Below are 27160 nucleotides of genomic sequence, written 5' to 3'. Positions count from 1 at the left end.
TACTTAAAAATATTTAGTTCTAAATAAATGCTAAAGAACAATTCTTGGCAAATTTTACTACAGTCCCAGATAGCATTGAAATAATAGTAATTTTAAGGAAGTGCTTTGTGCTGCTGTGACATTTACACGTCTGTTTCAAAAGATGTAAAAATACAGTTTCAGTCATTCACATCTGCCATTTAAATCCCTCTCAAACCTAACTCATTTTCATACTGGAGTCATCCCATTTGCTAGGGCATATGAGGAGCTAGAAAGTTGGGAATCAGGCAGTAGTTAAGTATTGTAAAAATAAGTTTTATTGATATTTTTGGTTCCTTTGATCACCACAGTATCTCATGTGTCTTTCCCCTTCTCCTCCCCAACAGTCATTTCATATGACAAATAGTATACCCTAGGAAGAGGGGGAAAAACCCCAGCACACAATGTATTAGTGTGCCTATCCTTCTGCAATTCCTCCAATGTTAACTGTTGCCATTTATAATTATGTAGTATTACATTATGGTTCCTAAAAGATATATTAACTATTTCTGCCTTTTTTTACATTTGTCTATCTATAGTATCTCTCTGCCCTAGTACATGGACTTTTTTTTGTAAAACTTCCATGTGATACTGAGAAATAAGTATGTTCTTTTGTTTCCCCATTTAGAAGATGCCATGTATCTTTTAACACTGGTTTCTCTTCGCCCAGTTCCATATTTTTCCTTAATCAGTTAGATATTTATATAGGAACTAGTAAACAGGGTGATAAAAAATTCAAAGCTAGAATAAGAGAATAAGTACTCATTCAGTCATTTCTATAGTGGCAAATTCTCTGAGTATATTGTTACTATGATCAGATTTACTAAAGCAAACAGGTACATACACCCACACATGTAAATAAGTATGTAAATAACTACCGAATGTTTGTACATCAATTCTCAGTTTACTTAAAGGGTAGTCACATTTATTACCTTATTTTATACTCACAACTAGCTAATTAAGAATTAGAAATGGATAATATTATGCATACTTTCAGTCCAGACCTGTGATTTCATTGTTATAAAGGACTCTAAGGGAGGAAATTCCCTTCACTACGATTTAGTCTTAGAGAGTTGTCTCAAACACTGAGAGATCTAATGGGGTCTCATGTGAGAGTCAGGACTTCAACTTTGTTATTCCTGACTGGAGCCAGCTCTCTATCTACTGTGTTACTTGAAAAAGAAATAATCCTTATTTCCAGTGTTCATTTTCATATTGTCTACATTTCCCAAAGCATTTCCCCTCTCTAGAGAGCTATCCTAAATTTAAAAGTAGAAATGTACTGTTCAGCAAAACTATCAAACATAACTGAAAAACCATGTGACTTTTGATGTCATATTTCACATGGCTTCAAAGAATCAGAAGGAAGTATATTCTCCCATCTCTTCTTTGGGGTCATGATAATTAGGTAACATTCAGCTCTAATTCTTTTGTTATTCTTTCCATTTACTGTACATTGATGGAGGCACTGTGTGGTGTCTACCTAGGTCTGTTTGCTTCAGTTTGAATCAGTTCATATAAGTCATAATAAGAACATCAGTTCCTGCCTTCAAGGCACATATATTCTGAAGGGGAAAAACAATACTTTTTTTTTTTTTAAGGTGCAGCCCTCCCTGACTTGAGGCTGACTCTCCAGCCATGATGCCATCATGCCTCTCTACTTCCTTCTTACCCTGGCCCTTATCACCTCCCTTCACTCAGTGCATTCTTTGTAGAGGACAGTGTGGCCCAGAATATATTTTGCATGAAATATAGTGGCCTCATTGAATGTATGTATGGTCTTGTAGGGAGATGAGAAAGAAGATTGTCTTCTTTCTAAATCTATCCTATACAATATTCACAGTGTAATCTTCCTAAATCACCTTTCTGATTTTGTCCTTCTCAACTCAAAAATATCAGTGAATCATGTCATCTCCCTAATGGGAGAACTCTTTCTATTGGTGCAGATTGCAACCTTTCTATACCTTTCTGATCACGTGTTGTCCTAGTCATACCTTTTCATTACTTTTCATAAAAGATGTGCTGATTGTTACCAGAGGTATTCCTATGAAATATTGCTAATATTTCATAGAACTCAAAGCAGCATTTGGGTTGTTCATACAGAGGATATGCCATAAGACTTAATTCAGTTTCAAGCTATTAAAACTTCACACTGCCCTAAGACTTGTGGGATATCCTCTATTATCCCCTCCCTATATGACAACCCTCAACCTTTCCAATTGTACATTTCCTTATTGATGTCTTTGTCCCATTTAGTATGCACAAGTCCTTGTTCATAATATGCTGCTTCCTACTTAACACTTGCCATGCAACTTTTCAATTACCTCTTCGAGTGTTTTAAGACTGTAGATTCCACAAATTGGAGCCATTTAGCATCATAAAGAGAATGCTAATATTCCAAAGGTCTACTTTCATATTTGGGAATCGCTTGAGATCACATAAAACTATTATGTAATTCCTGAAATTCACCTTACTCCCCATCGTTAGTGCTTTTCCAAGAGTTACAAATTGATATGTTAATGGGCTGGTCCTCCAATGGCATGTTATATCCTGAGTAATATTTATTCTTCATTCACTTAGCATTTCCTCTATGGTTTACTAGGCTAGTCTTCTTAACATAATGATGGATATTCCTGCGAAAGCCTTATAATGTTCCCCAAGCAATCAATTTAATCTATACAATGTCATCTTCAAATAATAGTATCTGGAGAACCTAACCTTCTATAAGAAATTTCACTTTCATTTGGACTTTGCTCAAGATTTCTTCCATGTCATTGGATAACACTGAAGAACAGGGCAGTTGGGTAGATAGACTACACAGGTTCTAGAGTCAAGAAGACCCAATTTCAAATACAGCCCCAGACACTAACTAACTGAATGACCCTGGGCAAGTCACTTAACCCTGTTTGCCTCAGTCCCTCATCTATAAATGAGCTGAAGAAATGGCAAACCACTCCAGTATCTTTTCAAAGAAAATCCCAAATGGGGTCATGAGTCAGGCATGACTGAAAAACAACTGTACCACAATTGAACACTAGAGAATATTTAAACCTTTAATTAACTTGTCTCTATGCTTTATGGCTTGTTCAATACTAACAAAGAATTGCTGAACTTATCTCTGTTAAAGATTATCATCAATTGTCGAATAGTTATCAACATTTCCCACCCAGCTGCTTTCCTACACTTCATCATCTCCAGAAACTCCTCAATCTGCAAGATGAAATCAACTCTCTGAAACTCTCGCAGGACTTCATCATGCCCTCTGAAAGGGGTAGTTTTTCTCTCCTCATGCCCAAGCCTTTCCAGCTTCTTTAAACATGCTGTTTTACTCCATTAGGTTGTGAGCTCTTTGAGGGCAGGAACTGAATTATGACTTTCTCCATCTCCCCAGTGCTTGTTAGCACAGTAGGCACTCTAAATAAATTTATACACTCTGATTCTAATTGCATCTACCTTGAAATTTCATATGATTAGAACAGCAGACATATTATTGGAAGAAAGCCTTTTAGGTTAAGTTTTGCTTTCCTGAGTTAATTAAATGCTTCTTTATAATCAACAGTGTAACAAATCCTATCCTTACAAAAGCAAACACTGTTAGGTCATATCTTCCCTATATTTTGTACATCTTCTCTGTACCTCTATTCTTTTCTGCTACTGTAAAAATACTACAGAAAGTCATCCAAGAAAGCCTGCTCCTGTCCTATATTTACATCTTGAATATGTTTAATATGTACATATTGCTAGCAATAAAAAGCATTTATGGAATGGTCATAATTGATGCCTTCTCAGATTTTTTAAAAATAACAATCTTTTCCAATCTTTTAGAATTTTTCATCTCTGCAAAATCTTGAAAAGTCATTTCTGGGGACCTTTAAAATTTTGTGATCTACAAAACATTTCTTTTTTTTTAAAAAATACCTGTTAGGATACAGCCACACTTCCTCATCTCAAAGGTTATTTCCATTTGCTCAGATTGCTTGTTAGGCCTGAGAGATAAGTTGGTGGTTGTTACTCTTTGTACTCTAAGAGAACCAAAACGGCATAATTATGTCAGGGTACATTGTGTCCAACTGTGGCAATTCTTGTTTTTGATTATTAAAAAATATCACTATATGATCAGTGGCAAATCAGTTCGATTTAATATCTATTTGTTGTCCTTCCACTTTCTTCTATAAATGATCTAAGGATGATTTAATCTAGTCCTTTAGCCAAGTTATTTGTATCTTTATTTTCTCCTCCACTGCTTTTAAATATTTTGTGAGCTGATATTGCTCATACTCTCTGGTCATGTATTATTTGTAACATGTAAAAATATGTAATCCTGTAAAACTTTGCAAATAAGCTTAAATTCTAAACTGCTTTTGCTTTTAGCTGCCATTACTCCTACTTGACAAAGATTAAGTGCATGCACACTAATCTGCTGAGATCTTTACACATTCTTAGGGCAATTACTTTACACATAATATGTCTCATAAAATGGTGTTAATGAGAGACATGGTCATTACTTTCATCCATTTCGCATTTTTTGGAGTCAATGTCTTGTTTAAATAGGTCAAGCTGAAGTTGTAATTATAGACAGTATCTTCTCATTTTTATCCTTTCTTTAACTTTGGTATTGACTTTGACCTCTGTTTTGACCAATTAGTGAACTGACAGAAGAGTGACAGTTGATTCTCTTCATTCTTCTCCAAGAGTGGTCCTGACTCTCTGGGCTTTCTCTACCAGGCCATACGAAACCTCTTCAACTATGAAGTTCACTCTGCCCTTGGACTTCAAACACACAGAGGGAATTCTAACTTTGCTAGTCCCTCCTGATATCTCCAAAGCCCTCCACTTTAAGGACAAGCCAGCCATGTTTTCATTCTTCTCTCAATTCTACTCCTCATTCTCATGACTTTGCCAGATACTCTCACACACTCAAACTCTCTCTCTCTCTCTCTCACACACACACACACACACACACACACACACACACACACACACACACACACACACACTCAAAAATGGCTCCTGACATTTGCCCAATGCTTGAAATGGTCTCCCTCCTCTGCTCCAGTTCCTGAACTCCCATTCTTCACTCAGCTGCCAAAGTGTTCTTCCAAAAGCACAGGTCTGAGACCATGTCAACTCCAGTGGCTCCCCATTACCTCCAGGATAAAATATAAAATGCCCTGTTTGACTTTTTTGGATCTTGCCAAGCTGATCCCCTTCCATCTTTCCAGGCTTCTTACACTTTACTCTCCTCTCTGTAGTCTGTGATCTAGTGACATTGACTTCCTTGCTGTTTCTTGAACCACACACACCATCTCTGAATTCAGGGCATTTTCTTTTTCTGTTCCCCTATGGCTGGAAAGCTCTCCACCTCCTAGATTACTTAGCTTTCTTCATTTTACTNACACACACACACACACACACACACACACACACACACTCACTCCCTCTCTCTCTCACTCCCTCTCTCTCCCTCTCTCTCTCACTCCCTCTCTCTCCCTCTCTCTCTCTCTCTCTCCTCTCTCTCTCTCTCTCTTTATCTCTCTCCTCCTTTTTTTCATCTTCCTTCTATAAAACTGCCTTCACCCATTAGAATTTGTGGTCCCTGGGAGTCAGGATTGTTTTTCCTTCTTTTAACATATATATTCACAGCACTTAATATAGTGCTTGGGACATAGTTATCACTTAATAAACGCTTGCTGACTTCTCAAATGACTTCTATGTAGACATTCTATTTTAAAATTTCATTTATTGTAATGTTGTTTGATATAATGATACACTGGGCCTCTTGCCTCTCCCTAATGTACAGATATGATATAAAGATAAGATGCTTACAAACAATTTATAAAACTTTGATTCCCTTCATTTCTTAATTTTGAAGTATATCTTTTCTAAAATATTTCACCTCCTTTCCTGTGTCCACATTCACAATGTAGCAAAGTCAAGTATCAAAATATATATTGACTTGGTTTAGAGGCTCTAAATGCATTTTTCATAAAAATTTCTCTAATTCTTCAACCTCTTTAATAAATGGTGGCACAAAAGCTGTATCTGCTGTTATAGTATCCTATGAAAAGATGTTTGTTGACCTTAAGCACATGAAGAAAACAATTCTAGTAACTTATTTATTCACCTCCATGAAGAAAGTCTTTTTATCTTTTTTTATTTAGCTATAATTTCTTTTTTTCCCTAGTTTGTTTCATAGTGAAAATATGAGATAATACATAGAAAAAATGAGATAACATATAGAAAGTGTTTTGATAAACCCATAAAGAACAATATTAAATGTTAATTAATATTATTACTATTATTACTCATTTAAACTGAGATTGCCAACATGGATATGGTTTAATTAGGTTGTTGGACAAAGTTCATATTTAGAATAGCAACTAAATTAATGTTTATACACATCTAAAAAATATTAGCACCCTTTTTTAATACTTTTCTACCAGCATCACAGAAACAAAAGAAATGCATAGGACAGGACGAATATTTTATATTTTTATCTATTTCATAAGCATTGCAAAGGAATCTATCACCTAGGAGCCAATCTGATGGTAATGATCTCCATAATGAGCTTATCTAGTCCTCAGAGAGCAGGAAGAAGCTATCATTCAGATTATACCTGAAGCCTTTCTAATTGGGTATAACATTTCAGATCTATGCTTTGCTACTATAGCCTTGGAAAACATAGGGTCACCTCCAAGTTATGATGAATTATTACAAAAGGGCTTTGGCAGAGATTGGCCATTACCTACTAATAAGACCAAGTTGGTTAGCTTAGCATTAAACACTTTTAACCCACCTTTTAGCATTTTCTCCTATTACCTCCCTTCATAGACCTTGTATCTTAAGCAAAATAGACTCTTCGGCAAATCCAAGCATATATTGAGTATTCCTGCCTCCATTCATGCCTCAGCTCACATTCTTCCCTCTGCCTAGAATAAATGCTTGTTTATATCGAAGGAGATGAAAAAAGGTATCTCATTCCAGTTTATAAAGAAGAAAGGGGCTCTGGGTATAGAACATTGCATATCCTGTCACATAAGGTTAATGGGTTAGAGTTAGCTTTGCCAAACTAATTTTTTTTGTTCCAAAAAATGGCTCAAGGGGGAAGGAAAAATTCTGAGTTCAAGGTGATGCAAAAAAGCAATAAAAGGGGGCAGCTGGGTAGCTCAGTGGAGTGAGAGTCAGGCCTAGAGACAGGAGGTCCTAGGTTCAAACCCGGCCTCAGCCACTTCCCAGCTGTGTGACCCTGGGCAAGTCACTTGACCCCCATTGCCCACCCTTACCAATCTTCCACCTATGAGAAAATACACCGGAAGTACAAGAGTTTAAAAAAAAAAGCAATAAAATTCAAAAGCAAAACAAAAAGAACAAATACTTGTTAATTGACAAAATGTCGTTTTCCCATCCCTGTTCCCTAATTCCATCTCCTCAAGCTCTACTTTCACTTTAAGGCTCAGAAGAGATCAAGCTGGTATTTTTGTAGGTTTTTTTAAACCCTTACCATCCACCTTAGAATCAAATACTTTGTATTGGTTACAAGGCAAAAGAGCAGTAAGGGCTAGGCAACTGGGACTAAGTGACTTGGACAATGTCACGCAGCTAGGAAGTGTCTAAGGCCAGATTTGAGCCTAGGACCTTCTGTCTCTAGGCCTGGCTCTCAATCCATTGAGCCGCCTAGCTGTCCCGAGATCAAGTTCTATAGTGATCTGCCCAGTCAGAAATAATAATCAATGATGATGATGATGATGATGATGATGATGATACACTCACATTTATATAGGTTTTTTTAAAGATTTTCAAAGCATTTTTTTTAGTACCATCCCAGGAGGCAAGTAACATGAGAATTGTTATCCACATTTTATAGATAAAGAAAATGAGGTTAGAAAATTTAAATAAAGAAAATTTACCCAGGGGGACACAGTAATTGTCAAAGGTGGAAATAGTTCTTACTTCAAGTCTAATCCTCTCTATCTCCTACAACATATTGCCTTTTTTTAATGCAGCCTAATATAATATTAGTTTATTTATTGTTACATCATATCACATTGTTGCCCCATATCGAGGCAACAATCCAATAAAACCTTCACATCTTTTTCAGGCAAAATGCTGCCTAGTCCTATCTCCCCATTAAGTACTTGTGAAGTTGATTTTTTGGAAACCAAATCTAAAGATTTACATTTGTTTCTATTAAATTTGTACCTCATCAAATCTGGCTCAAAATTCTAACCAATCAAGATCTCTTGGCATTCTAATTTTGTTCCTGCTTTTTGTAATTTGTAGATTTAATAAAGATATCATTAATACCTTTGTTCTAAATTATTGATTAAATGTTAAACAGCATAGGTCCAAACACATAACCCTAGGCTACTTCACTAGAGACCTCCTTCCATGATGACATTGAATCAGTAATGGCTACTCTTTAGATACACCCATTATGCATTTCCAAATCCACTGTTACATCACTTTTCCACTTTGCCTATACTTTTCCATTTCAACCACAAGAATAGCAGCAGGGTTTGTGTCAAATGCATTGCAAAAATTCACAACATTCCTCTGATTTACTAACACTGTCCAAAAAGGAAATAAGGTTAGTTCAGAATGGCCTATTCTTGGTGAATTTCTGTTGATTCTTTATAATTAGTATTTCCTTTTGGAGATATTCATTAACTATCACTTTAATGATACATTCTATTTTTTGCCAGGAATCTAAATCAAGCTCCCTGGCACCTCATTTTTTCTTTTTTTTTTTAATAACTGTTATATTTTCCTTTTCCAGTTCTACAACACCTCTCCCATTTCCCATGACCTTTCAAAGATGCTTAGCAGTCCCACTCATCCACCCTTTCAATATCCTCAAATATAGTTTACCTAGGGTTGGCAACTTGAACTTATCAAATGTAGCTAAATGTTCTGTTACTATTCTATTCTATCTGCATAAATCTCAAAATAAAATATGTACCAATATCTCCTTGAGTTAGTGTTTCAAGCTAAAATAAAATTGTCATGTTTCTTACAAGTTGGAATTTTAAGGATAGATTTAGTGAGGGAATTGTGGAGCTGTTGTACAGTGGAAAGGTAAATGGAAAGTAAGGAAGGAGCAGGAGTGTGAACAATTGCTGGCACCAGGTACTGGCAAGAAAAAAAAAGGGATTCCAAGCTGCTTTTCATTCTAATGAAGCCCAATAACTACTTTCCTTCAATTCAGAAACAATACTATAAACTGTCTTCTCATTAATACAGAATCAAAACATATCTTTATTCTCCTAAAGACACACATATGACTGGTAATATTAAGGGGGCTACTAACAAATTGGTTACACTAAAAAAGAAAATAAAATGGAAACCTGAATTTATCTGTTTATCTGAAACCTACTGTCTATTTGTGAAAAATCCCAAGGATGTTAAAGAATTGTGATTCTAAAAATACACACTTTATGAATTTCTCTAAAAAAGAGGTTTAGCTCTAATTCACTGACAAGATAAACAATATTCTTTTTTCTTTTTTTTTAAACCCCTACTTTCTGTCTTAGTAACAACTCTAAGACAGAAGTGCAAGGGTGAGACAAAAAGTAAAGTGATTTGTCCAGAGTCACACAAGCAAGGAAGTGTCTGAAGACAGAGTTGAACCCAGGTCCTCCTGACTCCCAACCTGGCACTGTGCTATCTAGCTACCCTGAAGTACTTTAAACTTATCAAATTTCTACTCTTTCTTCCCTCCATAATTTGATCTTTGTTCCACTAAGAGGCAGTTTAGTATAGCAGAAAAAAATGTAGGACTTGAAGCCACGGGAAACCCATATTCTGATCCTAAGTGATAAATCTATTAGTGGTTTAACTGTTAAACAAGTCCCTTAACTTCTCTGGACCTCAGATTCCTCACAGTAATCCTTGCAGTACTGACCTCATAGGGCTTTTGTAAGAACTTTGCAAACTTTAAAGTACTCTATAAATGACAGCCATTAGTATTGCTCATTTACAAAATAAAGGCTTCTTGTTCAGCTTCTTGTGGTCTACAAATGAATCTAATGAAAGTGTTACAGATAAAATTAATATAGAAGGGTATAGTTAAAAATATTTGGGGTTTATTGTAATCCATATTGGTAATTAAGCCACATGCCTATTAAGATCTAATTCAAAATCCCGCACCATTACCTCTGCCCACCTGGCTGCTCCATAGCAAAGAGGCAATAATCAAATTCTCCCTATTTAAGCTTCTATTTACATTGGCCCACATCACCACGTAAGACAGGAAGCCCATTGAATCTGAGAAATGTAGTTTTCAAGTCCCCTAAGCATCCACAGGGAGTTTATATCATGGATCTCAATATTAAGATGAAGGACCCCAAATTTCCAATATCACAAAAGGCTACAGATTAAAAATTCTAATTGGACAGCTGGTCTTACCTTTTGCAGTTCATTCACATATTGGGCCACCATAAATGAAGAAAACATTGTAAAATCTTCAGACTTTGCAGCTATGTGGCTATACATTCTTTCTACCAAGCGTGCACATTCCAGAACTACAGTCAGATCTTCCATATTCCCTACAAACATTAAAATATCACCAAACTGATTAGGGCAAAGATCTGCATGTATCTGAGTATTCCGATTGTCTAGAATTAACACTAATGTTCTTTTTTTAGACTGATTACCCAGCCCACCTTTTGTTGTTAGGGTAAAAAAGAATAAAAAAAGGAAAGTACTCTACAGAACATGGGTTTTATGAGCAAGTGACTAATTAGGAAGGAGTCTCAAGATTTTTGAAGATGACATTCATAAGGTTATGGCTTTGCCTCCTAAGAAAAAGTGCAAATCTCCATTAGAAGTATATTCTTTAAAGTACTAACACAATGTATATTACACTATTTACCACCTTAGGGATGAGGGGATGGGGGGGAGGGGGGGGACGGGGGAGGAGAGAAAGTGAATATGAATTACAAAATGTCAAAAATTGTTTCTACATGTAATTGAAAAAATAAAATTAGGGGAAGCTAGGTGGCTCAGTCTATTTAGAGATAGGTCTAAAGATAGAAGGTCCTGAGTTCAAATCTAGCCTCAGACCCTTCTTAGCTGTATGACCCTAACCAAGTCACTCACAATTGCCTAGCCTTTACTGCATTCTGCTTTGTAACCAATATACAATATTGATTCTAAGATGAAAGATAAGAGCTTAAAAATGTTTTTAAAGAAACGAGATTCAATTTTTAAAAAGAAATGCATCTTTTTTTTTTTTTAACCCTTACCTTCTGTCTTAGAATCAATACTAAGTATAGGTTCCAAGGCAGAATATCTATAAGGACTAGGGCAACTGGAGTTAAGTGATTTGCCCAGAGTCACACAGCTGGGAAGTGTCTGAGGCCAAATTTGAATGTAGGACCTTCCATCTCTAGACCTGGCTCTCAATTCACTGAGTTGTCCAGCTGCCCCTGAAACATACTCTTTAAATGTTAGCATGGAAAACAATAGAAGAAGAGAGGGTAAGGGAATGAGCATTTCTATGGCACCTATTATATTAAGCATTTTTTTCCTTCAAATATTATTTTGTTCATCTTCACAATAGCTCTGTGAGACAGATGCTATTGATCCATATAATTATAGCACACAATAATTATTTTATAGTTCAGGAAACTGAGGCAAATAAAGGTTAAGTGATTTGTCCAAGGACAAAAAACCAATAAAGAGTATGATGTCAAATTTGAATTCATGACTTCCTGACTGTGGGCCCAGCATTCTATCCATGGAGCCATCAGCTAACTCTGGGAAATCAGAGTTAAAAAAAGCAAATAGGTTGGTTGATTATTAAATTGACAAGATCTTTTATGTGCCTTTATTTTCACAACTCTTTCTTGTAGGGTTTCCTATGAATAACGGATGTCTGCTTGACTCTTTACCAGAATCGGCGAAGAACCTGAAGAAATCAGAGAATCAGAGAACTGGAAGAAATTATGGTAGTTGCCTAATCTAGCTCTCTGACAGATTTGTGAATTCTTTTTACAAAATCCTGACATGCACAACTGCCAATGCTCCCAAAAGGTTAGGAGCAAGTGAAGTACCTCTTCCATATTTGATCAGGAACAGTGATGACATTATATCTCATAAAGGTGCCATATTTCTGTTGAATTTCTCTCTCTCCCCACAAAAATAAAAATGGCTGCTGAAGCCTTCCTACCATTGTAAAGCCCAGTCATTGTTCAATTTGCCTGAACCTTCCATATGATAGACACAGTCATATATGCAGAAAGAAACACAGAGTTTTCAATAAGTATGTCCACATTTTTATAATTTAATAAGTCTAAATACATGATTGGAAATCTATAAATAGCATGTAAAGAAAAATTATTCAAGTTTAAACAAATCTTTCTCATCATGGAATGGGAATGATGGACATTAGGACACAAGTTCTGGTTGGTCTTATCAAGCTACAAATGCTTTTTAAATGTAAGTCTGGTGAAGAACTATTTAGCTGAAATTCAAAACCCAGCCTTGCCAAGTATGGAGACCCATCACTAGAAGACTGACCACTTTTATATAGCCACAGCAATTCATGAAGCTCATCTTGTAAGACAGAGGCAATGGCTATTTCCATTAAATGAATTTACTCATATTGATAAATTTATAGATGCACAAAGTTGGACAACTCCTTTGGACACATAAGCTGTGTTCTTTTTTTCATATCCCATGACAAATTCTAAGAGTCTACATCAAATAAGAAGTAAACAATACTATATGAATGAGTAGAACTAAAGTCTATAACAGCTATAAGATTCCATTTGTCCAGTTTATTCTCATCCCATTTTACAATCTAAATCATATATTTTTAAAGTGCATGCTGAAGACTCCATATATACATATACAGAAATTCAGACTGTAACAAAATATCAAATGTTTTAAAAAAATGAAAATTAACAGCCACTTCCCAGCTGTGTGACCCTGGGCAGGTCACTTGACCCCCATTGCCCACCCTTACCACCCTTCCACCTATGAGACAATACACCGAAGTACAAGGGTTTAAAAAAAAAAAATGAAAATGAAATAGCAGTGCTAGATTTTCTAAGTATGACAAAAAAAAAGAAAGGATAAAGTAAATGGGTACATAAGAGAAGGTGAGAAATGGATGGTGAAGGCTGGGTAATGATGGCATCCATAGGACATAGAATTAAAGTAGTTTTTTAGGACAATCTAATTTTGCATAAGCAAATATTTAAAGCCTCAATTTTCTAGTTGGCTATTTCCAGCAGTCTTTAATGACAAGTTCCAATAACTCATTTATCCAAATTTTCTCCTCTTAATTCTGAAGTATATCAATATGTTTGGCTATAATACTAACAATCTGATATATGTTATACTAATAATACTAACAATCTGATATATGTTAATATAATAAATGCATATATTTGAACCAGACTCATATAGCTAAAAATCTACCCAATATAATAATTTAGAAAAAATTAGAGTACTAAGTTGATAAATACATGGAAATCAGACTACACATAGCGAAGCATAAAATGAGCAAATAGCCAGAGCCTAGTGCTATATGTATCATGCTATAGAATACATAACACTAAAGTTGAAAACTAAGTGTAAGGAAAGCTAAAAGTTAACTTTTCATTATCTGTATTGTCTTAAGTAACAGTTTCCTCTTCACCACAGAGATTAACAAGATCCTAGTTTTCAAAGAGTAACACCAAACTAGAACTGGGTCAGGAACAGTCATGGAAGAGTGAGTTGTTGACTACGATATAATAAAAATGTGAGAGTATGTCAGAGTGTTGATAATGTTGATTTGTGTTATCCATACCTCTTCTCTCTTCCACTGGCAGAGATAACCAAGACTTTATATTATTAATATTTAGTTGTTTAAAATAATAGATCTTAATCAAAACCTCAAAAATGGTAAATGGCTGGAGCTGGGCTCCATGTAAATTTGTCATAGTTTGTGTCAATCAAGAATTAGTCTTAGTGAGAAATGCAAACTCCACTAAGTGATGGATCTGATGAAAGTGTGATATTTTAATACAAATCTTATTTTGAAAATTCATTTGACAGGTCTATATTTTTCTCATATTAAGTTACCTAGAAGACTAAAAAAATAACAGGTATTGTCATTTGGTATTTTAGTGTATTCTTTCCTGAAATTTCAGAAGCATGCTTCAATTTCCCCACTAAGCCAAAATAACTTCAAAAGAAAAAAATACTCATAGCAAGTATCACTTGGTGTAGGCAACAATGGCAATCTGCCTTAGGGTCAATCTAATTTCTGGGCTATCAAACATGCTCCCTTTTGGATTTATGCTCTGCTCCCCTTTATCTTGCCAAAGAGAGGGGAATAAGAACATCCTTGACATGTGGAAAAACCACTGGTACTTTGGCATTACCCTTCCTCATACAGTCCAGACAGGAACTCTAGCTGGTTGAGTTCAGCCACCTCTTGGAACAGTCCCACTGGATCGATCCTTCAAGTCCCTCTATGGATCCCCTCTAGATCAGGGTTTCTAATTTCAGTCTCTATCTCTCCAAAGCTCTAGTACATCACTGTCTTTTTATTTTTAAGCTTCCATTAATTCTCCATTCTCAAAAGCTAAAAAATTCATCTGGTTCCTAAATTCAGGAACCAACTCTTAGATCTAAATCTTTTTTTATATCTTTTTTTCAAACCCTTATTTTCTGTCTTAGGCAATTAAGGTCATACAGCTAAGAAGTGTCTGAGGCCAGTTTTGAGCTCAGGTTTACCTGGTTCTCTATCCACTGTGCTGCCTACCTGCCCCAATCCAAATAAAATTTAATGAGCATTCATGCAAACACACTTGGAAAGCTTTTCTTTTAACATTTCATATGTAAAGCCATAACTTTATATAAAACCAATACAAAACATTATAATCAACACACATATATGTATAAAATACCTTTGTCTTTCTGACGTCCTTCATGCATAACTGAAAATACCAATCTGTAAAAACTATTCAGAAAAGAGGGAAGAGCTTTCAGCATCACCTGCAAAATAACAATTAAAAGACTATGGGTCAACTATTAGTTTTTAAAATAACTTTTAAATGAAAAGTATCACCACTCAAAAGCACAATGCATCTAACAGTCAAGTGGCCCTCCATCTAGATCAGAAAATTACCCTTGATTCCCAAAAGGATTTCCATTCATGAAGGACTAGAAGCATTTTGTTATAAAATTGGATGTCCTGATTAATGGAAAACAAGAATTAAAAAACGATCCTATTTTGAGCTGGAAGGAACTTTTAATAAAGAGATTACATAATTCAATATCTGTTCCTTTTTTCATGAGGAAATGAAGCATGGCAATAAAATTACCTACTCAAAGTCATACAAGTAGCTAGTGGCAAAACCAAGGCTATGTGTTGTGTCTTCTAACGTCTAATATTGTGCTTTTATTATTTTTACACCACATCTTGATGTCTTATCAAGGGAATCAGGCAACTGGAATGATGACCATTTTCAATGTTTAATACAGCAATTATGAATTTGTTCAAATAATAACTATATAATCAATAACATGTGTCATCATCAGAAATGGCATTCAAGGTCCATAAGCCAAAATAAGTAGGTATTCTAAGGGAATGTGCCAGGAAATTAAAACACCACCACCATTTCTCAGACCCAGATGAAAGTAGTCCATCCTGAATCCAAGAGCCTGGAAAAGAGTCACATTCCCTGTACTGCCAGCCCTTCTTCTAGCCAGAGTCCCACAGGTTTCATTAAGGGGAGAAGTTAATATGGAAAACATACTATCATCAACAACACTGACTGCTGACCAGCTGCCTCCAATAGCAAAGCCAAAGAGCTCTGGGAAGAGCAATACCTCTTGGTCTTTCTTGTAGATCAATCCCAAAAGCTATTATCCTGAGAAACATACTCTTAGAAAGTTGCAGAACTGCTTTAGCAAATGATGCAGTCACAGCTACTTTCTCAGAAAAGAAGATTCCCTTCCACAAAGTACTTTGCATTATCATTATTAGTTAAACACCAGAGATTGATAAAAGGCTAGATGGCACGAGTCCTGGAGTCAGAAGTAAGTTCAAATATGGCCTCAGACATTGTAGATGAGTAAGGTTGGGCAAGTCTTTTAATCTCTTTAATTATGAAATGGGCATTTTAACAGCACCTATCTTCCAGTCATTGTGAAGATTAAATAAGATCATTGTTAATAATTAGCATAGTACCTGGCACATAATAGCTATTTAATAAATACACATTCCCTTCCCCTTCCCCAATATGATTCCATATCAGTGAAAATGGCACTAAATATACAGAATAAAACAAACAGTTTTGGACATGATCAATATGAGAATTTGGTTCATTTCACTATGAATATTTATTACAAGGGTTGTTCCCCTCCTCACCCTATGTAGGGAAGGGAGGCATGAGAGAGAAAAAAATATTTGTCAATTGGGGAAAAAAATTAAAAATTATACATGAGGAAACATTAATAAAAGAAGAGGTTCTCCCACTACACCCTTAAGACCATGACACCTTCCCATCTGACTTGCAGCTAAAGTCTTATATGCAATATCCCCTATTGGAATGTGAGTTTCTTGACAGACTGTCTTATTTATCTATTTGAATCTTCTCATTCCTACTGACTTCTATGTAGCCTCTAACACTGTTAATCACCTTTTTCTCCTAGATATCCTCTTCTTTATAGGTTTTCAGAACACCTCTCTCTCCTGGTTTACCCGCTACCTATCTCACTACGTTTTCTCAGTGTCCTTTGCTGGATCTTCTTCCAGATCACCCCCTCTGACAGTAGGTATTCCTTAGGCTTTTGTCCTGGGCCCTCCTCTCTTCTCCTTCTATATTATTTCTCTTGAAGCTATCAATAGCACAATTCAATTATCATCTCTACGTTGATAACTACCAAATCTACTAATCCATCTCCGCAGACCTCTAGTCTCGTAGTTCCAACTGTCTATTAGACATCTCAAATTGGATGTCCCATGGATATCTTCAACTCAATCTGTCCAAAACTGAACTTATCTTTCCCCCAAGCTCTCCCCACTTCCAAAATTTCCTCTTACTATCAAAGGTTTCCAACCCTGCCTCTTCCAGGCTTATAACCTAGGCATCATTCCCAAGTCCTCACTATCTCTCACCCTCTATATCCAAGTTGTGTCCGTGGCTGATAAATATTAAAAATGATAAAGGCTGGTATAAATATATAAATTAGTATTTTAATTAAAGCCATGCTGATAGATAAAATCATTAGACCACGCGCTTGTAAGCATTCAAAACTACCGCCTCCATTACTGTCTCCTGTTTCCTGGAAGCGCCTACTCGCAAAAAAGCAAGCCTACTGGCAAAAAAGAGGCCACTCCCTCCTAACCCAGGAGATTTAAGCTCTCCCCTGCGTCAAGACGTTGGCCTCCCCAAGCCCCAAGACCGGAAACGGAAACCAGTTGGACCACGGGAAATGTAGTTTTGATACATTTCCCTTGTCCATAGAAATATATACACTTTTAGAATGGCATTCCCCAAATTTCACTTTTACAGTGGCCTAATGATTCCACCTTTACAATGTCTCCTGAATATGCCCCTTTTCCCCCTCTGCTACTGTCACTACCATAGTACAGGCCCTCATCATCTTACACATGGTCAGCTGCAATAACTCTGCTCATGAGTCCTCTACCTCAAGACTCTCCCCACTCCAATCCACCTTTCATTCAGCTATTCACTGATTTCCTAAAGTATAGATCCAGCCATGATATCCTCCTATTCAATTACTTGATAGCTATTGATTGAGTGGCTCCCTACCGCTTCCAGAACCAAATATAAAATCTACTTGGCACTGAAAGCGCTTCCTAACCCAGCATTCCCCTTACCTTTTCCAGTATTATGAAAATACATTCTCCCCTCACATATTCTTCACTCTAGTGACACTGACCTACTCGTTCCTCAAACAAGATACTTCATTTCTCGGACCAGGACCTTTTTACTGCCTGTCACCCTTACCAGAAATGCTCTCCCTCCTCCTCTGTGCCTCCTGGCTTCAAGTCCCAGCAAAAATCTCACCTCCTATAGGATTACTGTCCCAGAAATGCTTCATCCTGGCGCCTTCCTTCTGCTGATTATTTCCAGGTTATGGATTGTTTAATATGTTATCTCCCTCCCATTAGATTTTGAACTTTTCATGGGCAGGGCCTGTCTTTAGCCTTTCTTTGTATTCCCAGCACTTAGCACATGCTGCCTAGCACAAAGCAGGCACTCTATGACTGCTTATTGACTGACACTTTATGCACATTTCAAGTACTTAAATGTTCTTTCATTCATCCATTCACAACCTATTATCAAACTACTTTTGTAACCAGGTCTCATAGAACTGTTTGTTCTCTATTCCAATCAAATGTGTATTATCTACTTCCATTCTCATCCTTTCTTTTCAATTTCTATAGCTTTGCCCATATCATCCCTTATGTTTGGAGGAGATTTCTGTTAAAGGCCTTCTATTCCCTTAGGGACTACTCAGATGCCATATCATTCATTAAGTCTCTCCGGGTTCCCTCCAAACCCTCAGGTGAAAGTAATCCTTGACTCCCCACTTTTCTCAGAACAAGTTATCTCCTGAGCTATCCTTTGCCCTTAATGCATTCTACTTTTACTCATCCTTAATTGTGTGCATGTCAAATCCATCCTTGTTAGATGGGAACTTCTTTGAGTAAAATATCTGTTGGTTAGTCATGTCCAGTTCTTCATGAATCCATTTGGGGTTTTCTTGGCAAAGATACTGGAGTGGTTTGCCATTTCCTTCTCCAGCTCATTTTAGAGATGAAGAAACTGAGGCAAACAGGGTTAGGTGACTTATCCAGGGTCACACAATTAGTGTATCAAGCCACAGATTTAAACTTAGATCTTCCTCTAAGTCCTGGCCCCACCTAGGGCCTCATTATTTTTGGAAGTTATTAGTAAAACTATAATAAGATATGTTATTATATGATGCTATATATAAAAAAAACATAAAGCTATGTCATATGGTGCCACCTAGCTGTCCCTTGTTAGAATGAACTTCTTTAAGAACAGTATCTATATTATTTTTAAATCTCTTACCTGGTTCAACACACTGCACACAGAAAGTACTTACTGAATATCAAGTTGAAACAAATTGAAATTCTCTTGAAAACGACTTTAGCTCAGGACATACATACATTCACAGTATCTAAAGGACATACATTCACAGTATCTAAAGAAAACAAGTCCGGCCTCGGACACTTCCAGCTGTGTGACCTTGGGCAAGTCTCTTGACCCCTATTGCCCACCCTTACCACTCCTGGGCCAAGGACGGTCCCTAGCCCGGATGAAAAAGGAGGAGGGTTGGGCGTGGGGCTAGCAACCCCACCCTGTAAAAACTACATCTGCTAAAGAAACTGCAACCTTAAGTAGGGGCAGCTGGGCTAGCTCAGTGGATTGAGAGCCAGGCCTAGAGACGAAAGGTCCTAGGTTCAAATCTGGACTCAGACACTTCCCAGCTGGGTGACCCTGAGTGACTGTGTGAACCATTGCCTACTGGTTGTGGCCCTATGCTCCTAGAATGGAGTCCCAGGATAAAAAAAAAAAAGAAAACAGTACAGGGAAGACGCCTGACAGCAATCTCAAAATGTTTAATATCATGTTTATATATATATATATATATATATGTTTTAGTCTCATTTGTAATGGTTACACATACTTTATTTGTTCTCAGAATTCAAAGAGCACATCTACGTGAGATATTTCAGTTATTTCTGGTTTGTTTGGTCGGTTTTTTCAAAACAAAGTGGAATGATTATTTAGAGGTGTCAAAGAGCTTGATTTATAATTTTATTGTTGTTTATTAAATTTCTTATTAATTTTTTAAAAGTACTCTCTGTGGGAAATATCACTGGACAAGAAGTCAGGAGAATCGAGTTGGTAACCATATGCTAGTGACTTTATGTGTCTGAGCTTTAGTTTCTTTATACATAGAATGAAGAGAGTAGATTAAATGATGTTTAGTCTCTTGCTGTTCTAAAACCCTGTGACTTCAAAATAATATTGTTGAAAAAAATGCCCTGCTACCTGTCCTCTCCTTACCTTTGAGTGACACTGTAGGATGGAAAAGAGTACTTCATGTATCCCTAAGAAGACGCTACTGTATTCCTGAGGCTTCAGGTGATCCAAAGGGACTGCCAAAAGAATACTGAATGCCAGGCTGACATGATGTGGATTTTTAATTATGTTTTCTCCTTGACGAAGCAAAGAAGCCACCGTGTCTAAAATGGGCACAACAACAGTGAGAAGCAAGGACTGGTCCTGACAAGTTTCTTTGTTCTGAAACTGAAAAGACAAAAAGAAAGAAACTAAAACCCCATTTCAGAAAACAAAGAATGAAAGATAAAAATTTGAACAGTAAAGAGAAAAGCAAAAGCCAATATAAAAAACCACAGTAGAAAGCAATTAAGAAAAGTAAAGAAAACTGATGTATAAATTTTCAAGATCTTATAACATGGACTCTGCATTCTTTGCTATCAATATTTACCATGTTTATCCATCTTGAAAAGTCCTTTGCTTCATGGAAGCTTGCCTCAGTGCAAACAAAACATGTTACATTTTCAACAAACAAAAAATATAGTAGTGTTTTAAGTTTACTTTTTACATTTCTCAGAGATGAGTGGATGGTGAAAGACAATGAATTACTAATCTGTGAAAAATCAGGGCACATATTAAAACCAGATATTGACTGGCAGGTCAAGGCTTAGTTAGAATTCCTTCCAATCCAATGAGGCAGACCACCTTCTTATGGATGAAATGTAAGTTTAATATCTATGGAATAATACAGTATTATAAATAACTTCCAAAAATAATCAAGAATAAAAAAATTATGCTATAAATTTATTGTGAAATTAACCAATGCTATTTCTTGAAGAGTCTAGGGTCTCTGAAGGCTTTCCAGAGACGGATAATTTTAAAGACTGCATGAGTAACTCATATTGTAATGGAAATTCAACAGAAAAAGAATAGGAGAGTCTAAGAAAATATACTAAATTTATCTTAGTTCCCCTATTTAAATCTTCTTCCACCATAAATGAAGAAGTACTTAACAAAGTACTTCTTTTCATGACTAGGGTAATTTGTTCTCTTGTGTATTAAAGGGCTCAAGTAGGGCCAATGAAGGTGGTAATTCTTATTACTGCTCAATAGAATCTGGGTTGAAACAATTTCAGGATCTTTAGAAGATAGAAACATTATTCATTCCCTAATTAAACCATTGTAATTTTGTTGTAAAATAAGCTGTGATCCATGATGAATCTTTTCAAACTGCCTGAGTATACTCAAGGATGTCAAACTGACATTTTTGTAAGAATTTAATATTAACTTGCCATCTAAAGCATCCAAGGCTAATAAATAAATCTACTTTCTTATTATACACTAAATTTTACTAATTCAATCATTATCAATTCCAGCAAAATTTTCTACAATGGTAGAGTTCCCCAAATCCTTTCTCAGTTATCCTAAGTAGGCAACATCAGCAAAAGAAAATATACTGGGGGTCAGCTGGGTAGCTCAGTGGATTGAGAGCCAGGCCTAGAGACGGGAGCTTCTAGGTTCAAATCCAGCCTCAGACACTTCCCAGCTGTGTGACCCTGGGTAAGTCACTTGACCCCCATTGCCTATCCTTACCACTCTTCCACCTATAAGTCAATACACAGAAGTTAAGGGTTTAAAATTAAAAAAAAAGAAAAGAAAAGAAAGAAAGAAAATATACTGTCTCCATTTTTTTTCCTATATACTGAGTTCACTACTCTGGCCATTTTTTTCCTACCTAGAACTGTGACTTTATTGGCATTACGTAACTAACTTATAATATGGAAACCTCTTCTACTAACAGCAGATCGACAACTCATCTACAACTTGGTCTTGGAAAATTGCCGGGGAAAACTAAAAGGTTACATGACTAAAGGCAAAATTTCACACCTAATATATATCAGAGATCTTCCTAACTCCATGGCCAGACCATTATACCATGCTGTCTCTTGCCTTAGTCATTCAATGCTACCTAATAATGACCAAAAACTTTTCCTCTACCTTCTTTATCCAGTAATTTAGTGGATTCAACCCAACATATCCTAATAAATGGATATACTGTTGCATGTGTATAATCAAAATACTACATGTAGATAGTAATGATTTCCTCTTGTGGTAATCACCATCGTATTATGTTTCTAAAAATTTATCCAAAAGATAGAGGCCATATAAAATATTTTCTCTTTTGTCTTAAGCCAATGAAGAAGGTAATTACAACAAAAAGGGAAAGGTATCATTTAAGGAAAGGTTCTTAACCTCTCCTGTGTCCCTTCTCAGAACAATGTTTTAAATGCATAAAATACATAAAATTACAAAGGAAAATCATCATGTAGAAATATAGATATCAAAAAAAAATTTTTTTAATACCAAGCTAATGGACTCCCTGATAAAATCCCTAGTAAAATAACTAAATAACTGTATCAAATTACTAGATACTTACAGTTAAAGCTGAGATTATCTGAGGGCAAACCACCCAAAAAGATCTTATTTTCTCTCCATTTGAAGGGCATTTAAGTAGCAATTTGATCAATTTAATAGCTGACAAAATATCCTAAAAAGAAAAAAAGAAGTAAAAGTAATTTATTAGTAGAAAGAAAAGAATCTGTCTTAAGAGGAACCATTATTAACAACATTTTAATATAACACTGATATCAAGAGACATGGATCACACCTAGTTTTTGTGTATTAGTGAATGAGTTGTCTTTTATATCACTAAGTAGGTAGGAGCCATGGTATTATCAAACAACATAAGCAAAATTTTATGAGGTCTTACTATGACAAATATATTTCCATAAGTATACCTTTGAGGCTTACATATATTTGTGAAAAATCCCAGGAGATGGAGGGAACAGTAAAGGTTATAGGATAATGTAAAGAATAATCAATGTCCTAAAAGTTTAAGAGATTATGTTAAGTATCTATACCTTCATGTAGACTACTATTAATGATTACTGTCTACAATAGAATATTCCACAAATCCAGAACACTTTTCAGAAATAAAGGAAGACAAGTAACTGAAGAGATAACCAACATCCATGCTTTGGCCATTCCAAAATAATAAAAATGACAACACTACCAAAGTTAATTAATGGATTTTTGCTATTCCGACTAAACTAACAAAGAAATACTTTATGGAGTTGGGCCTATCAACAAAATTCATTTGGGGACACAAAAGATCTAGAATGCCAAATGCAATAATGGAAATATCAGGAAATAATACAACCAGACCAGTCTATAATATATAGCACCAAACATCAAACCATTTGCTAATGGTTAAAAAAAGACAAAAGTAGCCCAATGGAACATATTAAGTAAGGAAGAAAGAGAAGTAACAATTCAACATAATTGAGTGTTTGAAAAACTTGAAAAAAAAGAACTTCCTGTTTGAAAAGAATTGCTGGGAAAACTTCAAAGTAATCTGCCAGAAATTAGGTTCGGCCCAACACTTTAGACCAGTGGTTCCCAAACTTTTTTGGCCTACCGCCCCCTTTCCAAAAAAATATTACTTAGCGCCCCCTGTCACATACTATTACCACCCCCTTACAGTTATTCACCACCCCAAATGCACCTGTGACCATCACTGCTCCCCCTGGATCGCTGCAGCACCCACCAGGGGGCAGTGGCACCAACTTTGGGAATCACTGCTTTAGACTATATTCCACAATAAATTTTAAATGGACATGTGTCCTGAATATTAAAGGCAATTTTTTTAATAGAAGAAAAAAGAGAAAACTAAATATTTTTCACAGCTAAAGGTAGGGGGCAAATTCTCATCCAGAGAAGGGAAAATAATTACATAAAATATGGAAGTAATTTTCATTTAAGACGTAAAAAGCATTTGCCTAAACGAAATAATGCAAGCATATAAAGAGAAGATGTCATATTAGAGAAAAAATTCTTCATTATCTATTATCTGGCTAAAGGTCCAATATCCATTATGTAAAAATAACAGAAACATTTAAGACCAAAAGTAATTTTCCAATAGACAAACGGTTCAAGGTTATAAATAAACAGGTCTCAAAAGAGAAACTGCAAATATTTATAACCATATAAATGTTCCAAAGCACTAATAATAAGAGAGGAGATTGTATGCACATTATTTTTCTTTAACAAGTTTATAGCAGAATACAGTACTTACAAACTTTTTATTTCATAATAGGAAAAGTACAACCTTATTAAACTTGAAATAAAGTAGTAGAGAGAGAGGGAGGAAAACACAAAACACACAAAACAACCCTGAGGTTTCACCTCACAGCCAATAAATTGGCAAGAATGAGAAAAGATGGGAATAATCAATGTTTGAGAATCTGTGGAAAGAGGAGCACATTAATGCATTTTGGATGGAGCTGAAAATTAACACAATCATTTTGGGAAAAAAATTTGGAATTACACAAAGAAAGTGACTAAAATGACCATACTCTGACCCAGAGATTGCACTAACAGACATATATCCTAAGGAGTTCAGTCATTTTTTAAATGGTCACATATAAATCAAAATATTTACAGCAGCACTTTTTGTGGTAGCAAAGACCTGGAAATAAATTAGATGCCCATCAACTGAAGAACTGTTAAAGAAAATGTGGCATAAGAATATAATGGAATATTACTGTATTGTAAGAAACAATGAACATAATTGTGATAGAATACTACAGCGCCATAAGAAACAATGAGCAGATTATTTTTTAAACTTGAAAAGAACTACATGAGATAATGAAGTAAAATGAGTAGAACTAAGAGAACATTATTATATACAGCTACTGATTTAATATTTGAGGAATAATTTGTAAACACTCACTTCTAGATAATGAACTGAGAGGTGGAAACACAAAAAACATAATTTATAAGTTCTGCTGGATGATGCCTTTGATGGTATAGAAAATGAGGAAGGGGCTAAATAAAAAAATATTTTTTTTTTAAAATAGAGAGGTAAGAATGCTACAGATATGGAATACTACATGCACTTTCAAATGAGGTCATTGTACTTCTACTTTTACTTAACTCTTTTACTTTGTTACAACGCAACTCTCATAGAGTATGGTAATCTGTAAATGTTTGTAAACACAAAACATCAATAATTTTTTAAAAAAGAAACAATGCACATGATTACTACAAAGAAATATGGAAAGACATAAATACTGATGCAAAATGAAATAAGCACAACAAGAAAAACAATCTACAAAATGGCTACAACAATGTAAACAGAAAGTAAAACAACAAACAACCAAGACTAAATATTGTAAAATTATATTGACTGTTCCGGGTTAAGATGGCGGCAGAGTAAGAAGCAGCTCTAAACCTCTCCTGACCGAAACACACAAAACTCCTCAAGGGGACATAAAAACAAGTCCAGACGAACGGAGGAACCCCACAACAGGGCACAGCGTGGAAGGTACGTGGAATCGAGACATTTCCAAGCTAAAAAGGGCTCTCACTCAAGCGCGAGCTGAGCAACCGCCCCACCCCCACCCCCTCCACACTCACCTATAGCTCTGAACCCAGCTAAAAAGAAATAGAGCAAGTTTGGGGCACCCATCGAGTCATCAGCAGCTCCGGGACCTGTTCCTGAGAGCAGCAAGACTTAGGACCCCATTAAGTCAAGAACGCACGCGAAATCTGAGCGCGCGCGCTCGGGAGCGGACGCTGGGAGCGGAGCGCCGGCTGAGCAGAGGCGTGGGTGCTGGCTGAGCAGAGGCAAACACAACCAGGAACTAAAGCCTAAGTGGGGAACCAGTGCAGACAGGTATACGACTGTGGAAGTAGCTCCCTGAGACTTGTAAAGAAACCTCCTGCAGAGGTTCAAGCAAGGGAATCCACCAGGGGGCTTGACCTTGGAAAAAACTAGAACTCAGACCTCAGGACTGAGCGCGAGGATAAACCTGAGAAGCTGCTGGGCTAATGATGGCTAACCAGTTACAGGAAATTCAGAAGAGAAAGAATAATAACAAAAAAAAAGAAGTCTTTAACACTCGACAGCTTCTACACAGAGAAAATCCAGACAACCGAGCAAACAGAGGAGGAGAACAAACAACCATCCAGACCCTCCCCAAATAAGGAAAACTCCTCACAACCTATGGAAGAGTTCAAATCTGAGATTCTGAGGAAAATGGAAGAGATCTGGCAAGAAAATAACAGCTTAAAAGGTAGAATCTTGCAACTGGAAAGCGAGGCTCAGAAACCAAATGAACTGATAAGCAAATTGAACACAAGAAATGACCAGATTGAAAAGGAATACCAGAAGATTATGGCCGAAAACAAGAAGATTATGGCCGAAAACCAAAAGATTATGGCCGATTACCAGAAGATTATGGCCGAAAATCAATCCCTAAAGGCTAGAATTGAGCAAGTAGAAACTAATGATCTCTCAAGACAACAAGAACAAATAAAACAAAGCCAAAAGACTGAAAAAATAGAAGGAAACATGAAATATCTCAATGAGAGAGTGACAGACCAAGAAAACCGGTCTAGAAGAGACAATTTGAGAATAATTGGTCTTCCTGAAAAACCAGAAATTAATAAAAACCTGGACTCTATACTAACAGAAATAATTCAGCAAAATTGCCCTGAAGTCCTACAACAAGAGGGCAATATAGACATTGAAAGGATTCATAGAACACCTGCGGCATTTGATCAAGAAAGGAAAACACCAAGAAACATCATTGCAAAATTCAAGAGTTTCCAAGCAAAAGAAAAAATCTTACAAGAAGCCAGAAAGAAACAATACAAATATCAAGGAGCAACAATCAGGATCACACAGGATCTGGCAGCCTCAACACTAAAAGACCGCAAGGCGTGGAATACAATATTCAGAAAGGCAAGAGAGCTGGGCCTGCAACCACGGATCAACTACCCATCAAAATTGACTATATATTTCCAAGGGAAAGTATGGGCATTCAACAAAATTGAAGAATTCCAGGTATTTGCACAGAAAAGACCGGGGCTAAATGGAAAGTCTGATATCCAACCACAAAAATCGAGAGAAACCTGAAAAGGTAAATATGATACAGAGGGGAAAGAAAGAAAACTTATAATTTTTAAATTTGCCTTTTTAAGGGCCTCAGTGAGATCTAATTATCTGTATTCCT

General features: G+C 36.1%; 1 protein-coding gene across 1 annotated transcript in view; it reads right to left on the bottom strand.

The window, feature by feature from the left end:
- The window catches only part of URB2 (URB2 ribosome biogenesis homolog), a 53265-nt gene that overhangs the window by 9417 nt on the left and 16688 nt on the right, over positions 1-27160 (bottom strand). The window contains exons 5-8 of the mRNA XM_044673422.1: positions 22519-22629; positions 20088-20330; positions 14922-15009; positions 10423-10562 (exon numbers count right to left, since the gene is read on the bottom strand). Of these exons, the coding sequence (XP_044529357.1) occupies positions 10423-10562; positions 14922-15009; positions 20088-20330; positions 22519-22629 (582 nt within the window). The remainder of the gene's footprint in view (positions 1-10422; positions 10563-14921; positions 15010-20087; positions 20331-22518; positions 22630-27160) is intronic.

Source organism: Gracilinanus agilis, chromosome 4 (genome assembly GCF_016433145.1).
Source record: "Gracilinanus agilis isolate LMUSP501 chromosome 4, AgileGrace, whole genome shotgun sequence".
NCBI classification, from domain to species: domain Eukaryota; kingdom Metazoa; phylum Chordata; class Mammalia; order Didelphimorphia; family Didelphidae; genus Gracilinanus; species Gracilinanus agilis.
Note: the sequence above shows the minus strand (reverse complement) of the source record. Positions and strands in the feature narration are given on the sequence as shown.